Here is a 21,238-nt window from a genome sequence, read left to right on the forward strand (position 1 = left end):
GGTTGGATTCCCAGTCAGGGCACATACAAGAATCAGCCAATTAATGCATAAAATAAGTGGAACAACAAATCGATGTTTCTCTCTCTTTCTCCTTTCCTCTCCCTAAAATCAATAAATAAAAATTTTAAAAATAAAAGCTCCTGCAGACACATTATTCTTTCATGTCCTACCTTGAAATAAAAAGACCTACCTTGGCAAGTAGCTCAGTTGAATAGAGTGTCCTCCCCATACACCAAGTTTGCAGGTTTGATTCCCAGTCAGGACACATATAAGAATGAATGAATACAACAAGTTGATCTTTCTTGCTCTCTCTCTAAAAATAATATATGTTTGTTTGGGGTTTTTTAAAGAAAAAACCCTACCAAACTGATTTATAACCCTGACAGTGGGGAGACAGTAATGAAAAATAAGGGAAATTTCATTTTTGTTGCTTACTAAACCTGAGGCTAAAGAAATAAGTTCAAGGCTTGTGTTTGTTTGTTTTTTTAAGATTTTTAATTGATTTTGAGAGAGAGGGGGAGAGAGAAACATTGATGTGAGAAACATCTATCTCCTGCCTTTTGCATATCCCCTCCTGGGATCCTACCTGCCACGCAGGCATGTGCCCTGACCATGAATCAAACCAGCAAGCTTTTGGTGTATGAGACAATGCCCAATCAACTGAATTACACTGGCTAAGGTTAGTTATGTGTGTTTTAAAAAAAATATATTTTATTGAGTTTTTACAGAGAAGAAGAGAGAGGGATAGAAAGCCAGAAACATCGATGAGAGAGAAACATCGATCAGCTGCCTCTTGCACACCCCCGAATGGGGATATGCCCACAACCAAGGTACATGCCCTTGACCGGAATCAAACCTGGGACCCTTCAGTCCGCAGGCTGATGCTCTATCCACTGAGCCAAATCGGTTTCGGCAGTTATGTGTATTTTTTTTAAATCTCAAAAATACCACCAAAACACCATGCAGAGCAACTCAAGCAAAACTGGAGGCCACAATGAAGCACTCCTGGTCTCAGTGAAGGGTTTCTGAGTACTCACCACCACTGGCCAATCATGCCTTCTCAACTGGAATGGTGATCTAAAGACAAATTTAGAGACAAGGTAGAGTGGGTGGAAGTCACCACAAGGGTTGGAGTCATAGACCACTCTCCCATCACCCCTGCCAGGAGGGGTCAAAGCTGCCCTCTAGTTGGTAGAGCTCTCAATACCTGATTTGCAAGGGGCCTGGGCCAACGCCCTCCAGAGGTTCCATAGTGGTGGTGGTGGTAGTAGGGGGGGGGGGGGGGGGGGCACCATCCAGTCTGCTCAGGGCCTGCTTCCTTTTCATACAGCCACTGGGACAGCATTTTGCGGGTCCTTGTCTCCTGGATGCCCCAAGAGCCTTGGTGCTTCTGGAGTCATTGGCTCTTCCCTCAGGATCTCTGGGAAGGGCCTCTCCTGGTACACCAGAGCCAGAAGGGAGGGGCCCACGTGCCGTACACCCAAGTGCTTAATAGCCAGGTGTGGCATCTGGTTAATGCTGTGGCTCCTCGCCTAGCACAGGACAGGGCATGTAGTAAGTACTCACATTCACCTAACAGATATTGGCACACCTACCGTTAACTTTGGGAGAACAAAAGAGTGAAAAAGAGGTCCCTGCTTTCATGGAATTAATAATCTGGGTAGAGGGACAACCGGTAACTACCCCAGATGAGTATCTAACTGTAAAGCAGTTCAGTGCCAGGAGGAGCCTGCAGAGCAAATCATAGGAGCTCTGACCAGGCCAGGGCAGGCAGATGGTCAGCTCCCACCTTTACCCCAAGCCCGAGTCATCCCTCTGTGCTCTGCTCTATCCAGAGGCCGGGGATCTGCATAGGACGTGGAGGCTGTGGAGGTTGTGACTAGGATTCTCCTCACCCAGACTCTATGCTCCCTAGGTTAAGGCCAGAGTCTTGTTCCCTGTACCCCATTCTCCCCACAGTCCCTTGTGTTTGGCAGGTGGTCAGGTAGGTTTTAAGCTAAGGGATTCAGACAACTAATACTTCCGATAATAAAGATTTAAAAAAAGATTCAGGCAACTTCCAAGATTGAGAGAAGAGACTCACTAAAGAGCCTGCAAACCTTTTGTTTGTTTCCCAAAAAGCAGTTTTGTCCACAGAAAGCCCAAAATAAGTCCCAGAACTACCCCCACCAATAGCATTTTTTGAAATATAAACAGTTTGTAAAATATAATTTATTCAGAAAAAAAAATACGTGTTAAGAACTTAATTCCCAAAAGACTGACAGAGCCCAAAGGCTAAGCAGCACCAGGCCAGGAGCTGAGAACTGCCAGGAGGATCGGGTTTTGAGGGAGGCTCCATCAGTCTTACCGAGATAGGGCTGCCGGCATAATGAACCCCTATGAGCTGATGGAAGTGGGCCCTCCCCTTCCAGGCTGCCCACATCCCTCTGTGTGTTCTCCGTCCCAGCCACGTTAGCCCCTCCCCCATGAACCCACAGCTGTGAACTAACACGGTGCTACCTCCTCCCAAAGCAAAGCCATATTCACACAGTGAAAGAATCTGTTACCATCAACAGCATTTAGTGCAGCAACCATGACCCTGGTCTCTCAAAGTCCTGCATTACTGGTTGTGAGGCCGCTTGGCCGCTGGCTCTTCCTCCTTCTCCTGTTTCAGCCATCGCTCCATGAGCCCAGCTGCTCCTCTCTTGGTAGGGAGTGGGCTCTTCTGCAGGAACTGGCTGGACCACTGGGGCACATCTGGCTCTGCCTTTTGGGGTGTTTTGGGGTTTTCCTTTTTGGGTGACTTTGTGGCCAGCCACTGCAACATCTGGCTGCTGCCGCTTGCCTTGAACTCCTAGGGAAAAGATGAAAAAACATTTAGCTCACGCTTTTGGGAAAAGGACAACTCCAAGGGAAGAAATAGGGGAAGAGGCATGAGTTACTGACCCAGATTTATAAATTGTTACTAAAGGCAGATAGGACGCACTGGTCAGGAGTGGGAAGAAAAGAGCAACTGAGTGTCTCCAAGGGGCTGAGGGGAGGGAGCGGCTCTTAGAGAAGGCCTGATGGAGGTCTGGGCAGCCATTCACAGCAGAGCACTGACAGCTTTCAGACGTGCAGAGAATGACGCATTCTCAGGGAAAACAATGTAAGTTAGTGGGACCAGGCAAAGAGTTGGGAGATGAAGCTGGGGGAGATAGGGCTTCAAATAGCCTCCAAGATTAGGGGTTCAGCCTAAGCCTGAACAGGCTGCTTCCCTACCATGTAACTCTTCTGCACAACCTCTCCTTGCCCAGCACTGCTCTTCTGCTTCCCTTACCTGCACCCCAACCCAAATCGAAGGTTCTGAATTCAACAATACTACCTCACCAAAATGTGAATTCTTTTGGTGTAAAGACCATGTCAGAAACGGGGCAGTAGCTAGTGCAAAATGTGTCATTTTTAGAGACATCTAATTAAAACATATATATCAGGGTTGCATGAGTTTGCAGATAAACGAGACAAAAGAAAAAAATGACACTGACTATGGGTATGGAAAACTTAAAAAAAAAAAAAAAGGAAAAATGGGGGGTGCTTTTGCAATCATTGTCCTTAAGACTTCTCGGCATTCTAAGATGCCTGTTCTTGGAACACGGAGCCATGTCCTGCTTCAGCTCCCTCTAGGCACCAAAGACAGCGGAGCCGGCTTTTTGCTCTGGAGCTCCTTTTCCCACTGCAGGCCATTTGCTTGTTCAACTTCCCTTCAAAATACATCTTCAGGGTCTTTACCAACTCTAAGAAGTTAACGTATAGAGCAAATAGTCCTGAAGGGGAACAGAGATTGGAACTCCTCCAGCTTGTGGTTGGGAAAGCGAGAAAAAGTGAAAAGATACAAAAAAAATCACAGTTAGTTATGGACAGAGATACAATTATGGTCAAGGGCTCCTTTTTCTTTCTCACAATCACCCTCTAGAGTAGAAGCCCTCAAACTTACCAGTAACTTATTATCAGACTCACCAAAGAGCTTCTGAATGATAGAAATCCACGTTCAGTCCTGAATAGTGGCTGACTCAGTAGGTCTGGATAGGGTCTAGCATTTACATTTGAAAGCCAGCTTTGAATCACTGCTTGCTCACCCTTGCCATGAATAAGGAATGAGAGTTTTGGGTGGTGGCTCTGACTAAAAAGCCATATCCTAAAAGAAAATGCTACCCCGACAGAAGACAGAAAGCTCAAAAAGAACTGTGAGAGTCACACACGCCTACCTTTTTGGCCTGTAAGTCAACAGCGGCCACACACTCGGGCGTGTTGTTTCGGGAGTTGTTCACCACGGGAGAGACCGGGTGGAAGGCGATGTTTTCTGTGGGGTGGATTAGCTTCAGAGCTTCCTGAGTGGAGACCTCACCAAAATCAAGCCATTTAGAGACTGCCTCCTCTCCATCTAATATGGCAGGCATCCTAGCCAGTGAGGTCAAAACATTGGTTAGAAGAGAGAGAATGGCTCAGACCGGTTTGGCTCAATGGATAGAGCGTCTGCTTGGGGACTGAAGGGACTTGGGTTCGATTCCGGTCAAGGGCATGTACCTTGGTTGCGGGCATATCCCCGGTGGGGGGTGTGCAAGAGGCAGCTGATCGATGACTCTCTCTCATTGATGTTTCTAGCTTTCTATCTCTCTCCCTTCCTCTCTGTACAAAAATCAATAAAATATATTTAAAAAAAAAAAAAAGAGAGAGAGAGAGAGAGAATGAAGGTAGGGAGTGAGATTTTAGTTGAGAGCACAAATCATCCCAAGGAGAAGCTCGCCCCACCTCTGTGCCTTACATGCTGATTGTTGCCATGTGCTCCTTGACCACACTTGACAGAGCACGAAATTCAACATTAGGAGAGCCATTTTATAAAGTTTTATAGCAATGGCAGGGAACAGTAATTATGACTGGACCCAGTGCACTGCAGTGACTTTTCTATGATGGCCCAGCTACAATTAAAGGAGAAACAGGTCCTGAGAAACTTGTCTATCAACAATAATCTCCAGTCTTACAACCTATGACAGATTTACGGTAAGAAAGACCTATGCACATAATTGTGAACAAAAGGAAGCTATGCCTCAGGAAGCAAAGAGGCTAAGAGCCATGATCCTGGTACCCAGGAAGATGCTAGGAAAAAATCCTTTGTTTAGCTTCCAGTTTTATGTCTTAAACCAACGCAAAGCATGGAATACACTTCATTGGTGGGTGGCATAGTTGATTTTAGGAGATAAATGCATAAATATCTACTTCACAATAACTCATAAGTTGCAACTCTTCCAACACATACTTCCACAAGCAAACTATCGGTCTTTTTTTTTAATATTTTATTGATTTTGTACAGAGAGGAAGGGAGAGAGAGAGAGTTAGAAACATCGATGAGAGATAGACATCAATCAGCTGCCTCTTGCACACCCCCTACTGGGGATATGCCCGCAACCAAGGTACATGCCCTTGACCGGAATCGAACCCGGGACCTTTCAGTCCCCAAGCCGACGCTCTGTCAAACTATTGGTCTTTTTAAGGTAAAGTACCATTATTTATTGTAGTATCTATGTATTTTGAAATCACCTAATATATAAAACTGTGGTAATTTTTAATAATTTCTATTTTATTAATGTGTCACTGACAAAGTTTTTAAGTGGAGCCCTCTTAACCCCTTTTCCCATAAAGTCTGTCATTCTCATTATACAATTTTGAATAATATGGTGACTTTTAGGAATGCATGTCATGTTATAGCCAAACTGACTGTAATTATATTGGTGAGCAACTGTCCTGGTTTCCTACTGTCTAATTTGTGCATATAGCCAGGCTGGCATAGCTCAGGAAATCACAGTTCAATTCCCAGTCAGGGCACATGCCCCGGGTGTGGGCTTGATCCCCAGGGTGGGGTGTGCAGAAAGCAGCTGATCAATGATTATCTCATCATTGATATCTCTATTACTCTGAAATCAATAAAAATATATTTGAAAACAAGGAAAAAAAAGAATAAGGACCTGGGTACCACAGCATTTAAAAAGTAAGCAAATAAATAAACATGTGCATACAGCAACTTTAAATTTCAAAAGCTCCCTATCTAAAAACAAAGAGAACACACCCTTCCCTGAATCCTTTGGACCCAGGGATCAGTATGACTTGCCTATGGTGGATGTCATTCAAGCCTTTGCAGGAGTCCACTGTGATGATGGTGTAGGAATACAGGCAGTCTCCTCCCTGTGGTGGCTTCCAGCAGTCAAAGATCCCAGCCATTGTTAGTAGCCTCCAGTTGTCCCAAACTTTCTCCCTGTCCTCAGGACTATCTGCAGCATCAATACTGCCCGACTGGAAACAAAATACATGGGCAGATTAGATACTCACCAGCCTTCGTTTACATGCAAGCTGGGTACTACTACAGACTTAAGAGCATCGCAATCATTTTGGAAGTCATTTAGCACATACCTTATTAACTCAAAGGAAAGAGGATTGGTGGCAAATACTCACCAAAGCTATAAATTTATGGTTATTTCAATGCTTTCAGAATAGAATTTAATTCCTTCATTAGGCATTCAGGCCTTCTAGTCCATCATGCCAGCTTTCGCTTACAATGTTAATCTGAACCAAACCAAACTGTTTGTGAAGAAGCTACCATATCCTTTTGTTCCCAGTGCCTTGCAGAAACAATCTTTCCCTGCCCCAAACGTCCCTCCCCCCTTTCTTGTCGTGCCAGCTCCTCCTTGCCATTTAAGATTCAGGTCAAGGCCTGGAATACAGGAAACTGGAAAGAGTGTCAACTTCACCTTAAATAATAAGAAAAAAGGCTAGATAATAGACCAAACCATAACTTTTCTTCAATTCATTAGAGAATTGAGGTCACATGGCAACCAATTAGCTTAAACTTCATAGAAAGACAGGAATCTCTGTGGGGAGATGAGACATAAGCACTGGCTTACCAGTGGCAACAGGAGGAAGGCAAGTCCTTCATACAGCAGATATGAAATGAGATAAAATTATCATCAAACTGCTATATGCAGAGTGTGGGCTAGCCTGAGAGTACAAGATCCCTGAGAGCTATAGACACCAGGATGTTTGCATCAGTTTGCATATTCTTTTTTTTTAAATTTCATTGATTTCAGAGAGGAAGGGAGAGGGATAGAGATAGAAACATCAATGATGAGAGAGAATCATTGATTGGCTGCCTCCTCCACACCCCCCTACTGGGGTTAGAGCCTGAAATGGAGGCAAGTGCCCTTGACAGGAATCAAACCTGGAACCCTTAAGTCTGCAAGCCAATGCTCTATCCACAAGCCAAACTGGCCAGGGCTTGCATATTCTTCTCCACAGACCAGCCTGGGTGCTCACAGGAAAGAAGGGGGAACAGGTCAGACAACTGAAGAAAGTCTTTCCTGCTGGTGCATACCTGCAGGAGGGGAGCTCTCCTGCTTCAGGAAAGGCATAAAGCTTTACCTGATCACTCTTCCTCTGAGGAATAAAATCCTTAGGGAGTCAGGGGGAAGGGTAATAAACCCGATCACTCTTAAGATATAGGTAAGGATTCATGGAGGCTGGAGGATAAAAGAAAAAAACCCCAAACCCTCTACTCCTCTGGGGAAGGAACAAGATCCCTGAGGAAGGCTGAGCCTGGGAGCTAGTGGCACAGTTCTGCCAAAGAGTGAGACCGAATGAATGAAGACAACAGAGAACACTCCCCTCCCCTTCAGAGAGGCAGTACCAAGTGACAAGCGACAGCAGTCTAATTCTGGGTAAGGGACAGAGCATGGGAGACCCTCTCTAGGCACAGGCTCAGAGGGAAATATTACAGCTGAAGGGAGCAGAGTCACTAAGAAAAATCCTCTGGAAAATCAACTCTTACTCTAAACACAAGGTGAGACCAAAAATTTTTAAAACCAGTGGTGAACAAAGGCAATCACAACAACAAATTTCAAACCCCGTTCAGCGGACAAGATCCACTCAATCTCACATGGTGATGGCCTAATAGAGGGATAAGTGTATCCATTTCCAGGCATAAATATTATTTATCTCAGTTTCTATGTTACATACTATGGCAATCAATAAAAATTTACAAGACACAACCCTGGCCAGGCACTCAGTTGGTTGGAGCATCGCTGTGATACACCAAGGTTGCCAGTTTGATCCCTTCACCAACCAAAGAAGGCATAAATAAGTAGAAAACAAATTGATGTTTCTCTCCTCCCCCAATAAATCAATCAATAAAAATTAGCCCTGAGGTGTGACTTAGTTGGTCAGAATGTCCTCCTGTGCATCCAAGGGTCACAGGTTAGATTCCTAGTCAGGGACATGCCCAGGTATTGGGTTCAATCCCTTTTGGGGGTACATATGGGAGGCAACCGATTAATGTTTCTCTCTGCCCCCTCTCCCTTCCTCTCTCTCCAAAATCAATGAAATGGCCGAAACTTGTTTGGCTCAGTGGATAGAGCATCAGTCTGCAGACTGGAAGGTCCCGGGTTTGATTCCAATCAAGGGCATGTACCTTGGTTGCAGGCACATCCCCAGTAGGGGGTGTGTAGGAGGCAGCTGGTCGATGGTTCTCTCTCATCGACATTTTAAAATATTTTTTAAAATTTTCTAAAAATAGTGGTGATGGTTGCACAACTTTAAATATATTCAAAAATCAGACTTGCGTCCTGACTGGTTTGGCTCAGTGGATAGATTGTCAGCCTGCGGACTGAAGAGTCCCAGGTTCGATTCCAGTCAAGGGCATGTACCTTGGTTGCAGGCACATCCCCAGTAGGGGATATTTTATTGATTACCTTTGTTCTATCCACCCTATCTGGAATGTCAGTAGGGGGTGCACAGGAGGCAGCTGATCGATGTTTCTCTCTCATGGCTGTTTCTAACTCTCTATCCTTCTCTCTTCCACTCTGTAAAAAAATCAAAATATATTAAACATTAAAAAAAAATCAGACTTGCATAATTTTAAAAAGTGAATTACATCTCAATAAAGCTATTATTTTAAAAAATAACTCTACGAAGGCCCTGTCCAGGTAGCTCAGTTGGTTAGGGCATCATCCTGTCAATGATGATGGTTCAATCCTCTGTCAGGGCATATGTAGGAGTCAACCAACGAATGCATAAATAAGTAAAACACCAACTTTATGTTTTTCTCTCAAAATCAATAAAATAAAACACTCTGTAAGGGGAGGGAAAAATGTCCCTCTTTAGGTGAGTTCTCTGTGTCTTTCTAAATGAGTGCTGCTGATACCTCTTCTGTTTTGATCTGGGGGAAGTAGATGAAGTACGGCTGCCTGTGGCTCGTGTTCTGACTTCGCTGCCACTCGTAGAATCCATCTGCCAGAACAACACAGCGTCTCCCCTTTCCCAGAGGCACCTGCGGGGAAACGGGAGCAAGACATGGTCTTAGTGACAGGATCACGTTGCATGGAATTGAGTTAAAATCTTATGTCTGCCAGGTGTGGCTCAGTAAAAGTAGCTGATCATCAACCCAGGAACCAAAGAGGTCACTGGTTCCGATTCCCATTCAGGGCACATGCCAGGTGGCAGGTTCGATCCCCAGTAGTGGGGTGTGCAGTAGGCAGCTGATTAATGATGTATCTCTTTTATCTCATTTATGTTTCTATCTCTCTATCCCTCTCCCTTCTTTTCTCTCTAAAAATAAAGAGTATATACATTAAAAAAAAAAAAAAATCTTGGGTCTTATTGTTAGCGAGTTTGGCTCAGTGGATAGAACATCAGCCTGAGGACTGAAGGATCTGGGGTTCAATTCTGATCAAGGGCATATGCCTAGGTTGCAGGCTCGATCCCCAGTGGGGGATGTGTAGGAGGCAGCGGATTAGTGAGTCTCTTTCATCATTGATGTTTCTGTCTCTCCCTCTTCCCTTCCTCTCTGGAATCAATAAAAATATATTTAATAAAAATAAAAATATTAATTTTGGATCTGCCAATGTATCATCTTAGAGTAGTTATTTCTCTGTACCTCAGTTTTCACATGTATAATATAAAGTCACCCTCACTCAGATGTTGAAAAGATTAAATGTACACAACAGCAATAGCTCTCTAACAAATAGGCACTTGTGTGGTAGCTGGTCTCCAAAGTTGGTTCCCCAATGAACTATGCATCCCAGTATTCATCTCCCATGGGGCAATAGCGTGCCATAGGAGTGATGCTATGACTTCCAAGGCGAGGCCACAAAATCCTGCGGCTCCTGCCCTCCTGTCCTGAATCATGAGCTTTGGTAAGCCTGATGCCACGTAAGAAGCCTGACTACCCTGAAAACCCCAGGTGGGCACGTGGAAGTCTTCCAGTTGTTCTATCCACCCTAACTGGGGTGTCAGACATGCGGGTAAAGAAGCTCTCTTAGCCCTAACCAGTTTGGCTCAGTGGATAGAGTATTGGCCTGTGGACTGAAGGGTCCCGGTTTGATTTCCGGTTGGGGGAACATGCCTGGGTTGCAGGCTCGATCCCAATAGGGGACATGCAGGAGGTAGCCAATCCATGATTCTCTCTCATCACTGATGTTTCTCTCTAGCGCTCTCTCTTCCTTTCTGAAAAAAATAAAATTAAAAAATAAACTATCTTCGATATCTAGCCCCAGCTGTCATCTGATTATAACTACACAAGTGAAACTGTCCACTTGAGCCCAGTCAACCCAGAGAATATAAGAAATAATATAGTAGATTTGTTAAGCCACCAAGCTTTGGCCTGGTTTGTTACACAGTAATAATAAAACAGTATTCAGAGAGGGACCTTCCGAGAGGTTCCACAGAGAACCTTATTTTACTTTTCAGGTGTCTAAGGCTCTGATAGCTCTGTTCCTAAAAAGCACCTTTCCCTGGATGAGGTACCGACCTTGAAGGACAGTTTCTCCATCATGGTATCACTACGGCAGTTGCTCGTGTTGAACTGCAGTTTGGAAGGATCATCTTCTTTGAACCAAGATGGGACCAAGCCCCATCGCATAGGAGCAATGACACGCTCAGATGAGTCTGCACCCTGCCAAAGGTTAATAAGATCCAGTGAGATCATAATAAAATTTTAAAAACCAAGTTTAGCATATGCATTACATTACTATTAGTATCAAAATACAAAGAATAGAGAAAAGAGCCAAAACCAGTTTGGCTCAGAAGATAGAGCGTCGGCCTGCGGACTGAAAGGTCCCGGGTTCGGTTCCGGTCAAGGGCACATCACCTTGGTTTCGGGCACATCCCCAGTGGGAGGTGTGCAGGAGGCAGCTGATCGATGACTCTCTCTCATCGATGTTTCTAACTCTCTATCCCTCTCTCTTCCTCTCTGTAAAAAAAAAAAAAAAAAAAGAAAGAAAGAAAAGAAAGAAAGAAAGAAAAAAGAATAGAGAAAAGATTAAAAGAGAAAGATTCTACTTGAAAACAATTTCAGTAATTTATCATAATGTAACTTGTGTTCTTTAGCAATTATATTTATGGGAATGTAAGACATTCTGCTTGGGTAGAATAGGGGACATAAAGAGATTCTGTTCCTACAAACATGTAATTAGTGCCTATCAAGGAATGTACTTAGTTTGTCCCCTTACAAAAAGAGAACATATCTTTCAGAAGAGAAAGTAAATAAAGATAAAAATTATGAACAACAAATACGTAACTATCAACAAGTGAATCTAAAAACCAAGGAAATTAAAAAAATCTGATGAACAATATTAACTGTTGAATATAATAGAATCAGAGGTTTGGAAGGGGAGTGAACTGATGATTCTTGGGGAAAAGGGGAGAGGGGGGCGCGGGAAGAGACTGAACATAAACTGTGCACCTATGGATGAGGACAATGGGGAGTGGGGAAAGGGCAGAGGGTGGGGTGGGAACCTGGTGGAGGAGAGCAATGGTGTGTGTGTGGGGGGGGGAACATTTGTAATAATATGAACAATAAAAACTTATTAAAAAAAAAAAAGAGAGAGAGAACATAAGGAAGCACACAAAATTTTCCAGATTTCTACTTGTGTCTTTTTCCCTAACTGATACTATTGTGTTATCTTCTCACTGTCATAAAGCTTGGCCACTATATGCCTTATATGTTGAGTCCCTCTAAAAATTTCCAAATGTGAAGGTAGTTTTGGCCCCCACCAAATGGCTTGTATACTTTTTTTTTGCATTTGGCCCTTGGGAATTTGATAAAATTTACAGATTGAAGTGCACATACACACCATTCTGCACAGCATAGTACACACGGAAGAAACCAGTGGTAGAGTATGTATTTTTGGTGCTACTACAATAGTCCAGGGATCTGATAATAAGGATACAGTAGCTCTGGTGACAGTAGTGAAAATAAAAGACATCTAAAAGATAGAAAAATGAAACTGTGGTGCAACAGGAAAAAGAAAACAGGGATGATTAAGTTTTCAGTCCCTGACAACTGAAATAATGATGCGACCATTGAACAAAAATTCTGAAGGGTTTGATTTGGGGAAAGGTCACATGTTGAGTTTCTGATAATAGTGGCAAGTCTAGATGTGGCAGTTCAAATAAAAGGTTGAAAAATATTTACCATTTTCCCCCTTAAGAGCTGGAGTCTATGTTCCCTTCCCTGGAATCTGAATGGGCTGTGGCTCGCAGGGTGTGGCACAAGTAACACTGTGATTTCTAAGGTTCGGTCAGGAAGTCAGCTTCCTGCTTATTTGCTGCGACGCTGGTTTTGGAACGGAACGGCCATGCTGTGAAAACGGCAGGCTGTGTGCACAGACCACATGGAGGTGCTCTGGCTGGCAGCACAGGTTAGCAGCCAACATCACTGCCAGGTAAGGACTGAAGATGCCCCTAGATCAGAAGTTTGTAAACTTTTTCTTTTAAATAAAAGGCCAGATATTAAATACTCGTCAGGTTAGAGAGTCTCTGTCTCAACTATAACTGCTGTTATAGGGACAAAGCATTTATAGACCATAAATGGATATTGCTGTATTCCATATAATTTCATTACAAAAATGATCAGAGGGCTTTAGTTTTCTAACTCCTGCTCTAGATGATTCTAGCCCCAGATTCCAAGTCTTTTCAGCTGAGACCCCAGACTTCAGGGAAGTGACAAACAATATCTGCAATGCTTTGTCTTAATTTCTCACTAGTGAACATAATAAAGGTTATTTTGGCCCTGGCTGAGTAGCTTAGTTAGTTGAGAGTGTTGTCCTGATATGCCAAGGTTCCATCCCCAGTCAGGGCACACACAAGAAGCAACCAATAAAGGCATATGTGGAACAACAAGTAGATGTCTCTCTTTTACTCTCTCTCTCTCAGATCATTTTTTAAATAATTCAAGATTATTTTAATTCACTAGAATAGGATTCAAATAGAGCTATTTACCATGTCCAAAAAGCATGTAGAATTAAACTTAGGAGAGAGGCAGCATGATAGAGAAAATGGGTCACCAAACTCTTTCTGTAATGGGCTAGATAGCAAATATTTTTGGCTTTGTGAGTTCATATAGTCGTTGCAATGACTCAAGCAACTAAACTCTGTCTCCATTGGTAGTGAGAAAAGAGCCAAACAACAAATGAATGAGCTTGGATCTGATCTAATAAAACGTTATGTGCAAAAACAGGTAGTGAGCCAGATTTGGTCTGAGGACCATAGTTAGCCAACCTCTGGTACAGAGGAAAAAATAAGGCCTTTGTAAGACTCAGATTAAAAAATTCCTTCACTGCTACTTACGAAGTTGGACTAGTTTCAACTTCCTGGACCCTCAACTTTCCTTTTCTGTCAAAACAGAGCGAACAATGCATGCCCTGGAGAACCAGTAAAATGTGTGGCATGGAACACACATACAAATCGCAGTGTAGTACTTTTTTAGGTCAGAATTATAAAGGTGACTTAAAGCCACCAGGATAAAATTTCTAAGGGAGTAAATAAAGTGCAGGATTTAACCTGGAGGTATAAAAAGAGAAAAGGAGAAATGAGAGGAAAGTAGAGTCCAAGAAAAAGTGCTAGAGAGAAAAAAAGCAGAATGAGAAAAGTCAAAAAAGGACTCATCAGTAGTGGTGTCTCCGAATTAACCCTTCCACTGTGCTCTTGATAAGATCCTGTCCTGTTTCTTTCAAAATCTTGTCTGAGCAGTCAATCCCTGTCTATACCCATCCTCCATTCTCATTAATCACGACAGGATCCACAACACTGCTCAAACCCCGAGTCAGCAAACACCCATCTGCATCTGCTGGTCTTAGGGGAAATGCAGGGCTTGTTTCCCATGAGCCAATGGGGACAATATTTTCATCACCTGATTAATATGCCACCTTGTTTAATGTGTATTTCTATTTAAAGACACTATTGCATATATTGTTGATTTTTTAATGTTGAATTCATGACCAACAGCACAGTAAATTATGCTGGATTAAGCTTATTTAACACATGTATTTTCTCTGTAAGGCATATTACAATCTTCTTACACTTGGGAATACTAGCCAACAAGCACTCCAGGACTGTGCCTGGGAACAGTTTTAAACAGTGCATAAAACATAACACTAAATGGACTGCAAGAAGGACACTTGTTTATAGCATAAGAGGTGAAACAAGAAGGTAGAGCTACATACACACACACACACACACACACACACACACACACGAAGGTAGAGCTTCATTTTTTGTTTGTTTTTTAAGAGCTTTGTCTTATTCAATCAGGTGACTCAAAATTTCACCACCTGTATTGTCCATGAATGATAAATATACCCATGTTTAAAAGTAACAGTATATTTAGAGGTCTATAAATACATTTTAGCAAGTAGGCAAATTTGCAAACACAGAATTTATAAATGAGAATCGTGTGTGTGTGCGTGTGTGTGTGTGTGTGTGTGTGTTCCTCCCGTAAAGACAGAGGCAGCCTAGGTAGAGTGTGTGGGCCCCAAGAAAGAAGATATCTACTGGGAAAGGCTCCCAGTGGCTGAGTTCAGATTTAAAGAACAGAGCCTAGCAGCCATTCTACACGGGGGCCTTTCACACAAACTTCACTGAGAAGGAAAGCCCAGGCTAAGCTGCCTGTCTGTGTTTCGCCATTTGAGCCAATCCTCATGAAGGAGTACTTGGACCTCAGCCTTCTAACTGAAGGGTCCCAGGTTCAATTCCAGTCAGGGGCACATGCCCAGGTGCAGGCTCGATCCCCAATAGGGGCATGCAAGAGAAAGCTAATTAATGATTCGCTCTCATCATTGATGTTTCTATCTCTCTCTCCCTCTCCCTTCCTCTCTGAATTCAATAAAATATATATATATATATATATATATATATATATATATATATATATATATTTATTTTTAAAAGGAGTACCTGGAATCCTATTTTCAACCAATCAGACTGAGGATTTCCCTAACGAGTGTGTTCACTGGATAATTGTAAATCAAACCCAAACGTGAGGCCGCTCTCTATGAGAATAATGAATAAAAAGTGGCTGCAGCCAGGCCAGTGTGACTCAGTTGACTTAGCACTATCCTGTGCACCAGGAGGTCGATGGTTTGGTTCGTGGTCAGGGCACAGGCCTGGGTTGTGGGCTCCATCCCCAATAGGGGACATGCAGAAGATCAACAGATGTTTCTTTCCCATTCATGCTTCTGTATCTCCCTTCCTCTCTCTAAAATCAATAAAAACATAAAAAAAAAAAAAAGTAGCTGCAAAGTCAAAATACTGAAAATATTGCTTAGTATTACTCATCTTTCCTCTATATTTTTGGACTTGTGACCAGAACAGCTTGTAACCCTGATACAGGCAAATGAAAGAGGAAGTAATTTGCAAACCAGTGGCTTCAAATGTAAATGTTGCAATCTATACATATGTACTGGCCGTTGATGATACGGATTAAATAAACTGCTGAAATGATTCTAATTTTACTTTACAATTTACAGGTTTGAGAAAAAGAAAACCTCAACTATTTATCAATTAGGAAAGCCTAGCAATCTTTTTTTTTTTTTTTTAATATATTTTATTGATTTTTTTTTACAGAGAGCAAGGGAGAGAGATAGAGAGCTAGAAACGTCGATGAGAGAGAAACATCGACCAGCTGCCTCTTGCACACCCACTACTGGAGATGTGCCCACAACCAACGTACATGCCCCTGACCGGAATCGAACCCGGGACCCTTCAGTCCGCAGACCGACGCTCTACCACTGAGCTAAACCAGTTTCGGTGAAAGCCTAACAATCTTAATAAAATTTATTAGAGATGTGGAGTCAAAACACTACATCAATAAGCAAAGTCATACCATGGATAGAAAAGGAGTTCTCAGTTTGCTAGGGCCTCCATGTTCCCCATTCCCAGTTCCTTCCGGGAAGCATTTACTCAAGTGGGGTCAGTGGTGAACCTTAGTCCCAGCTGTATCCATCACTAACTGGGTAACCTCAGACAAGTCACAATCTTCCTACACTTCTGCCTTTACATCTGTTTAATAAAATTATTCTTCCAGCTAACACTCATTCTATAATTCTAAAGAGGTAGTGTACACACACACACACACACACACACACACACACACACACAAACAAAACAAAACAAAAAACCCTGTTGAAACCGGTTTGGCTCAGTGGATAGAGTGTCGGCCTGCGGATTGAAGGGAACCAGGTTCAACTCCGGTCAAGGGCATGTACCTTGGTTGCGGGCACATCCCCAGTGGGAGGTGTGCAGGAGGCAGCTGATTGATGTTTCTCTCTCATTGGTGTTTCTAACTCTCTAACCCCCTCTCTTTCTCTCTGTTAAAAATCAATAAATTTGCCGAAACCGGTTTGGCTCAGTGGATAGAGCGTCGGTCTGCGGACTGAAAGGTCCCAGGTTCAATTCTGGTCAAGGGCATGTACCTTGCTTGTGGGCACATCCCCAGTATGGGGTGTGCAAGAGGCAGCTGATAGATGATTCTCTCTCATGGATGTTTCTAACTCTCTATCCCTCGCTCTTCCTCTCTGTAAAAAAATCAATAAAATATATTTTTTTAAATCAATAATTTTAAAAAAAATATATTTTATTGATTTTGTACAGAGAAGAAGGGAGAGAGATAGAGAGCTAGAAACAGCGATGAGAGAGAGTCATCGATCAGCTGCCTCCTGCACACCCCCCACCGGGGATATGCCCGCAACCAAGGTACATGCCCTTGACCGGAATCGAGCCCGGGACCCTTCAGTCCCCAAGCCGACGCTCTATCCAATGAGCCAAACCGGTCTTGGCTAAATCAATAAATTTTTTTAAAACACCCACAAAGCTGAAAAAGTCTCATACACTTAATTCTTCTCTCTTTTCACTTCAAATTATACCTTCTTTTAAAACATGTTTTATCTCCCAGTCAAGGTTCACTTTATTTTGATTATCCTCTCATTAAAAAAAAGCTTCCTTAAATGGTTTCCTAGAGGAAGGGAGAGGATAAGACAGCCAGAAACATCAATGATGAGAGAATTATTGATCAGCTGCCTCCTACATGCCCCTCACTGGGGATCAAGCCTGTAACCCCAGCATATACCCTGTCAGGGAATCGAACATGACCTCCTAATTCATAGGTCGATGCTCAACCACTGAACCATACCAGTTGGGCAAGAATAAACTATTTTATGTAAATGGCTTCATTCAATCAAAAAGATAAATGTTATTAGGTTATTTCAAAATAATGTGATCCCTATAATGTAGAGATGAGTCTTTCTTGACTACCATATTATCACAAGAGTTCTGAAGAGTATGTAGCACTGGTATAATCAGCTTGATAAAGTGATTTAAGCATTATGGATCAAACAATAAAAATCCAGCATGGAGCCAAAACCAGTTTGGCTCAGTGGATGGAGCGTCAGTCTTCAGACTGAGGGCTTCCAGGTTCGATTCCGGTCAAGGGCATGTACATTGGTTGTGAGTACATCCCCGGTGGGGAGGGTGCAGGAGACAGCTGGTCGATGTTTCTTTCTCATCAATGTTTCTAGCTCTCTGTCCCTCTCCCTTCTTCTCTGTGAAAAATCAATAAAATGAATTTTTTTAAAAACCAGCATGAAAATAATCATGTTTTTAAAACATATCAAGGATATTTAATATTTAAATTAAAAAACATAAGACACAGAGAAACTATTAACTTCTGGAATGAAGCATTTTTATCACATGCATGCTTATAATAAGAATAAAGCAAAGAACAAAAACACGATTATAAATTATTGGTCACTCCAACACTACAATAGGTGAATACTATAAACACAATGAATGCAACTAGACTTCAGATAACCAAACCAAATACATCTAGCTTCAATAGAAGATAAACATAAAAAGACTGTAACACAAGCAGAGAGAACAGAAACTTCAATATTCCAGAAACATCAGAGGTGTTTTAAATTAGCTAATCTTAATCCTGCCTTAGGCCTAGAGATTCTGATTCAATAATACTAGTAAGGGGCATGGGAACCTTATGATTATTTAAAAAGGAAAAACATTAAGTATCTATTTATGGAATTCTGAGAGGAAGGGAAAGGGAGAGAGAAGCAGCAATGAGAATCATTGATCAGCTGCCTCCTGAGCCACACCAGCTGAGGGAAGAAACAAAATTTTTAAATCCTCATCTGAGGATATGTTTGTTGATTTTAGAGAGAGAGGAAGGGTAAGAGGGAGAAAGAGAGAAACATCCATTGGTTGCCTCCTATGTGTGCCCCTACTGTGGACTGAACCAGCAACCTAGGTATGCGCCCTAAGAATCAAATCTGCAACCTTTTCGACATATGGGATGATGCTCCAACCCACTGAGCCACCCAGCGGAGGCCTTTTTATAAAAAAAATTTTTTAAGATACTCAAATGACCCTGATTTTCTGTGTGGTTGGAAAGATGCTGTCTTCAAAAATGTATTCAAATACAAGGCTCATGTAAATTGGACATGCACTAAGAGTAGTATGCCTTGTATAAAGAAGGCTCTTAAATTGAGCCTGAAGAATATGAATCATCTTGCAAGACTCAAAGATACCAATAGAACTCCTGTCAGTGAGGCCAGAGTGGTTCTCAACCCGGGGTCAAATAAAGGCTGGCTTTTAAATATCATCTCTGAGACTGAGCATGCCCCAAACCAAATACAGCTAACCCCGAACAACACAGGTGTTACCTGCATGAGTCCACTTATCTACAGATTTGTCTCAATAAATACTGTAAATGTACTTTCCTTACGATTTTCTTAATAGCATTTAATTTTCTCTGGCTTACTGTATTTTAAGTACAGTAAAATACAGTAAGCCAGAGAATAGATGCATAATAGATGAACATGCAAAAAGATTTTAATCTACTGTTTATGTTATGAGCAAGGCTCCCAGTCAAGGGTAGGCTGTTAACTAAAGTTTTCGGAGAGTCGGAAATTATATGTAGATTTTCAGGCTTTTGCAGGGCTGGAGGTGGGGGTTATTGGCGACCTTAACACTCCCCCTCCCAACCCCCCAATAGTTCAAAGATCGACTGTGAAGCCAACACGACGCAGACAAAGCGTTACCTTCTCGAAGTGGAGGCGGGACAGCAGCACGGGGCTGTCGGACTGCGGGCTCTTGTTGTAGGAGGGCCGGTACTTGTCGGGGTCCCTCCACTCGGGGAGCCGGCGCTGGCCCCGCCGGTCCCGGTAGGCGCAGGCCCGGGTGAGCACGTCCCGGGGCAGGTGGCAGGACGTGCGCCCGCACATCCCGCCGCGCCTCTCAGCCTCAGCCTGCAAACAGCCTGCAAAGCCAACACCGGGGTCCGGGCGCCGCCCCTCCTCCGAGCGGCCCCGGCCTCCCTCCTTCCCTCTCCCTCCAGGATGGACTGGGCCTCCCGCCCTCCCCGCCCCGACGGCGGCCAGGCCCGGGCCAGCCCTGCGGTTAGTGCCCGAACCAGCCTCCTCCCGCCGTGGTTCCCGCTCCCACGAGCAGGGACCCAGGCCACACCGCCCGCGCCCGGCGTCCAGGCGGCCCGACGCCGGCGCCACCAGCCCGTCCCTCCGCGCCCGGCAGAGGTCCCGCCCCCGTCCCCTTCCCATCTCACCCGCCCCAGCCGCACCCCCTATTCTCCCCTACCCTCACCCCCATCCACTTCGGCCGCCCGCCTCCCCCCACCAGCCGCCCGCACCGCCTCACTCTGGCCGGGCCCGGCCTCCGCGTCACCGCCCGGCGCAGCGCGCTCTCCGCTCCCCGGCCCCGCGCTCCGCGCTCCGCTCGGCAGGTCCCGCTCTCCGCGCTCCGCGCTCCGCGCTCCGGCCCCGCCCGCTGACGCACCAGCCCCGCCCCCACGGGGCGGTGGCCCCGGGCGCCCCGAGGCCCTGCAGTCGGGCTTCTTTCCTCCCGCCTCCTGACGAGGTGGCTCCTGGAATCTGAAGCTCCACTCCGGGTCCTCGAGCTCTTGGAGATGGACTGTCCTCCACGTTGGATCCTCAGGACCAGGTCCTCCCCCTCAGCGCGGGCAGAGACCCTAGCGCCGTCCCGGGAGCCTGCGGTGCCCTGGGTGTAGCGGAACCCTAACTCTAGGGCCTCGGTCTTTATAGGGGTGAAATAAGGAAGTATTTTCTTTACTTCACAGTCCTAGTAACTGACTCAAAGTTTGGGGCAAAAGTGGACCATCAGGTAAACTTGCAAGAATCACACAAGTCACTCACTTCAGTGGGCCCTGGAATGCAACTTTCCAAGGCCCTCACCTTCACCCCATCTGAATCTCTAAGGGGGAGGGCCTGGATTTCTTTTTAAAAATATTCTTGATTTCAGAGAGGAAGGGAGAGGGAGAGAGAAACATCGGAGTCTTTGATTGGCTGCCTCCTGCACGCCCCACACTGGGGATCCAGCCAGCAGTCCTGTTGGGAATGCGGGGGAATCCAAAGGTAACCTGGTTCACAGGTCAGCGCTCAATCCCTGAGCCAGGTGGGCTGGGCTAAAGATTTTTCAATTGATTATTTACAGAAGGGAATGGGAGAAACACTGATAAGGTGAGAGCAATAAACATGGATGGGCTGCCTCTTGCACGGCCCCAGCCAGGGATCCAGCAGCAACCAGGGCATGTGCCCTGACCAGGAATCAAAACAACAAACTTTTGGTGCAAGGGATGATACTCAACCAAGGCCCCTTTTCGTCTACCAACCAGAGCTGTCCTGGATTTTTAAAAATGGGCTTTGCAAATATATTTCAGTCACAAAGTTGCTAAACCACCTGGCTTGAGTTTACAAATACAACCAAGGTGGCCTCTGAGCCTGCTCCCTTGAGACATAAACCAGGGATTTCTGCCTCCGGAGCTAATAGAGTGTGCTCACTCCAGGCTGTTTTTCCTTTCTGTGCATTCCCTGAATTAGACTAGTGGGAGCAGGCAGACCCCCCCACACACTTCAGATGTTAG

General features: G+C 44.3%; 1 protein-coding gene across 3 annotated transcripts; it reads right to left on the reverse strand.

Annotated features, from left to right (window-relative positions):
• Positions 1-2,191: 2,191 nt before the first annotated feature.
• On the reverse strand, positions 2,192-20,131 carry HMCES (5-hydroxymethylcytosine binding, ES cell specific). Of its 3 annotated transcripts, none has more exons than XM_084886941.1 (7): positions 19,988-20,131; positions 19,383-19,600; positions 10,808-10,951; positions 9,203-9,328; positions 6,122-6,303; positions 4,224-4,416; positions 2,192-2,833 (listed from the first exon to the last, which is right to left on the reverse strand). In XM_084886941.1, exons 2-7 carry the CDS (start codon positions 19,563-19,565, stop codon positions 2,600-2,602), a joined length of 1,062 nt encoding a protein of 353 aa, XP_084743067.1. In that variant the 5' UTR covers positions 19,566-19,600; positions 19,988-20,131; the 3' UTR covers positions 2,192-2,599. The 3 variants fall into 3 exon arrangements, with proteins under 3 accessions (XP_084743067.1, XP_084743068.1, XP_084743069.1); XM_084886942.1 differs by having other exon boundaries at positions 19,996-20,129; XM_084886943.1 differs by having other exon boundaries at positions 19,975-20,116.
• Positions 20,132-21,238: the final 1,107 nt, after the last annotated feature.

This window comes from Pipistrellus hanaki (assembly GCF_964339955.1).
Source record: "Pipistrellus hanaki genome assembly, chromosome: 6".
Classification (NCBI taxonomy): Eukaryota; Metazoa; Chordata; class Mammalia; order Chiroptera; family Vespertilionidae; genus Pipistrellus; species Pipistrellus hanaki.

Excerpts from the sequence above, each read along its gene's own strand:
- HMCES (XM_084886941.1), bottom strand. The coding sequence starts at position 19,565 with ATGTGCGGGCGCACGTCCTGCCACCTGCCCCGGGACGTGCTCACCCGG. Across the intron at positions 9,329-10,807 it reads TGGAGAAACTGTCCTTCAAG|GTGCCTCTGGGAAAGGGGAG; the intron begins GTCGGTACCTCA and ends GTTTCCCCGCAG. Across the intron at positions 4,417-6,121 it reads TTGAATGACATCCACCATAG|GATGCCTGCCATATTAGATG; the intron begins GCAAGTCATACT and ends CTCACTGGCTAG.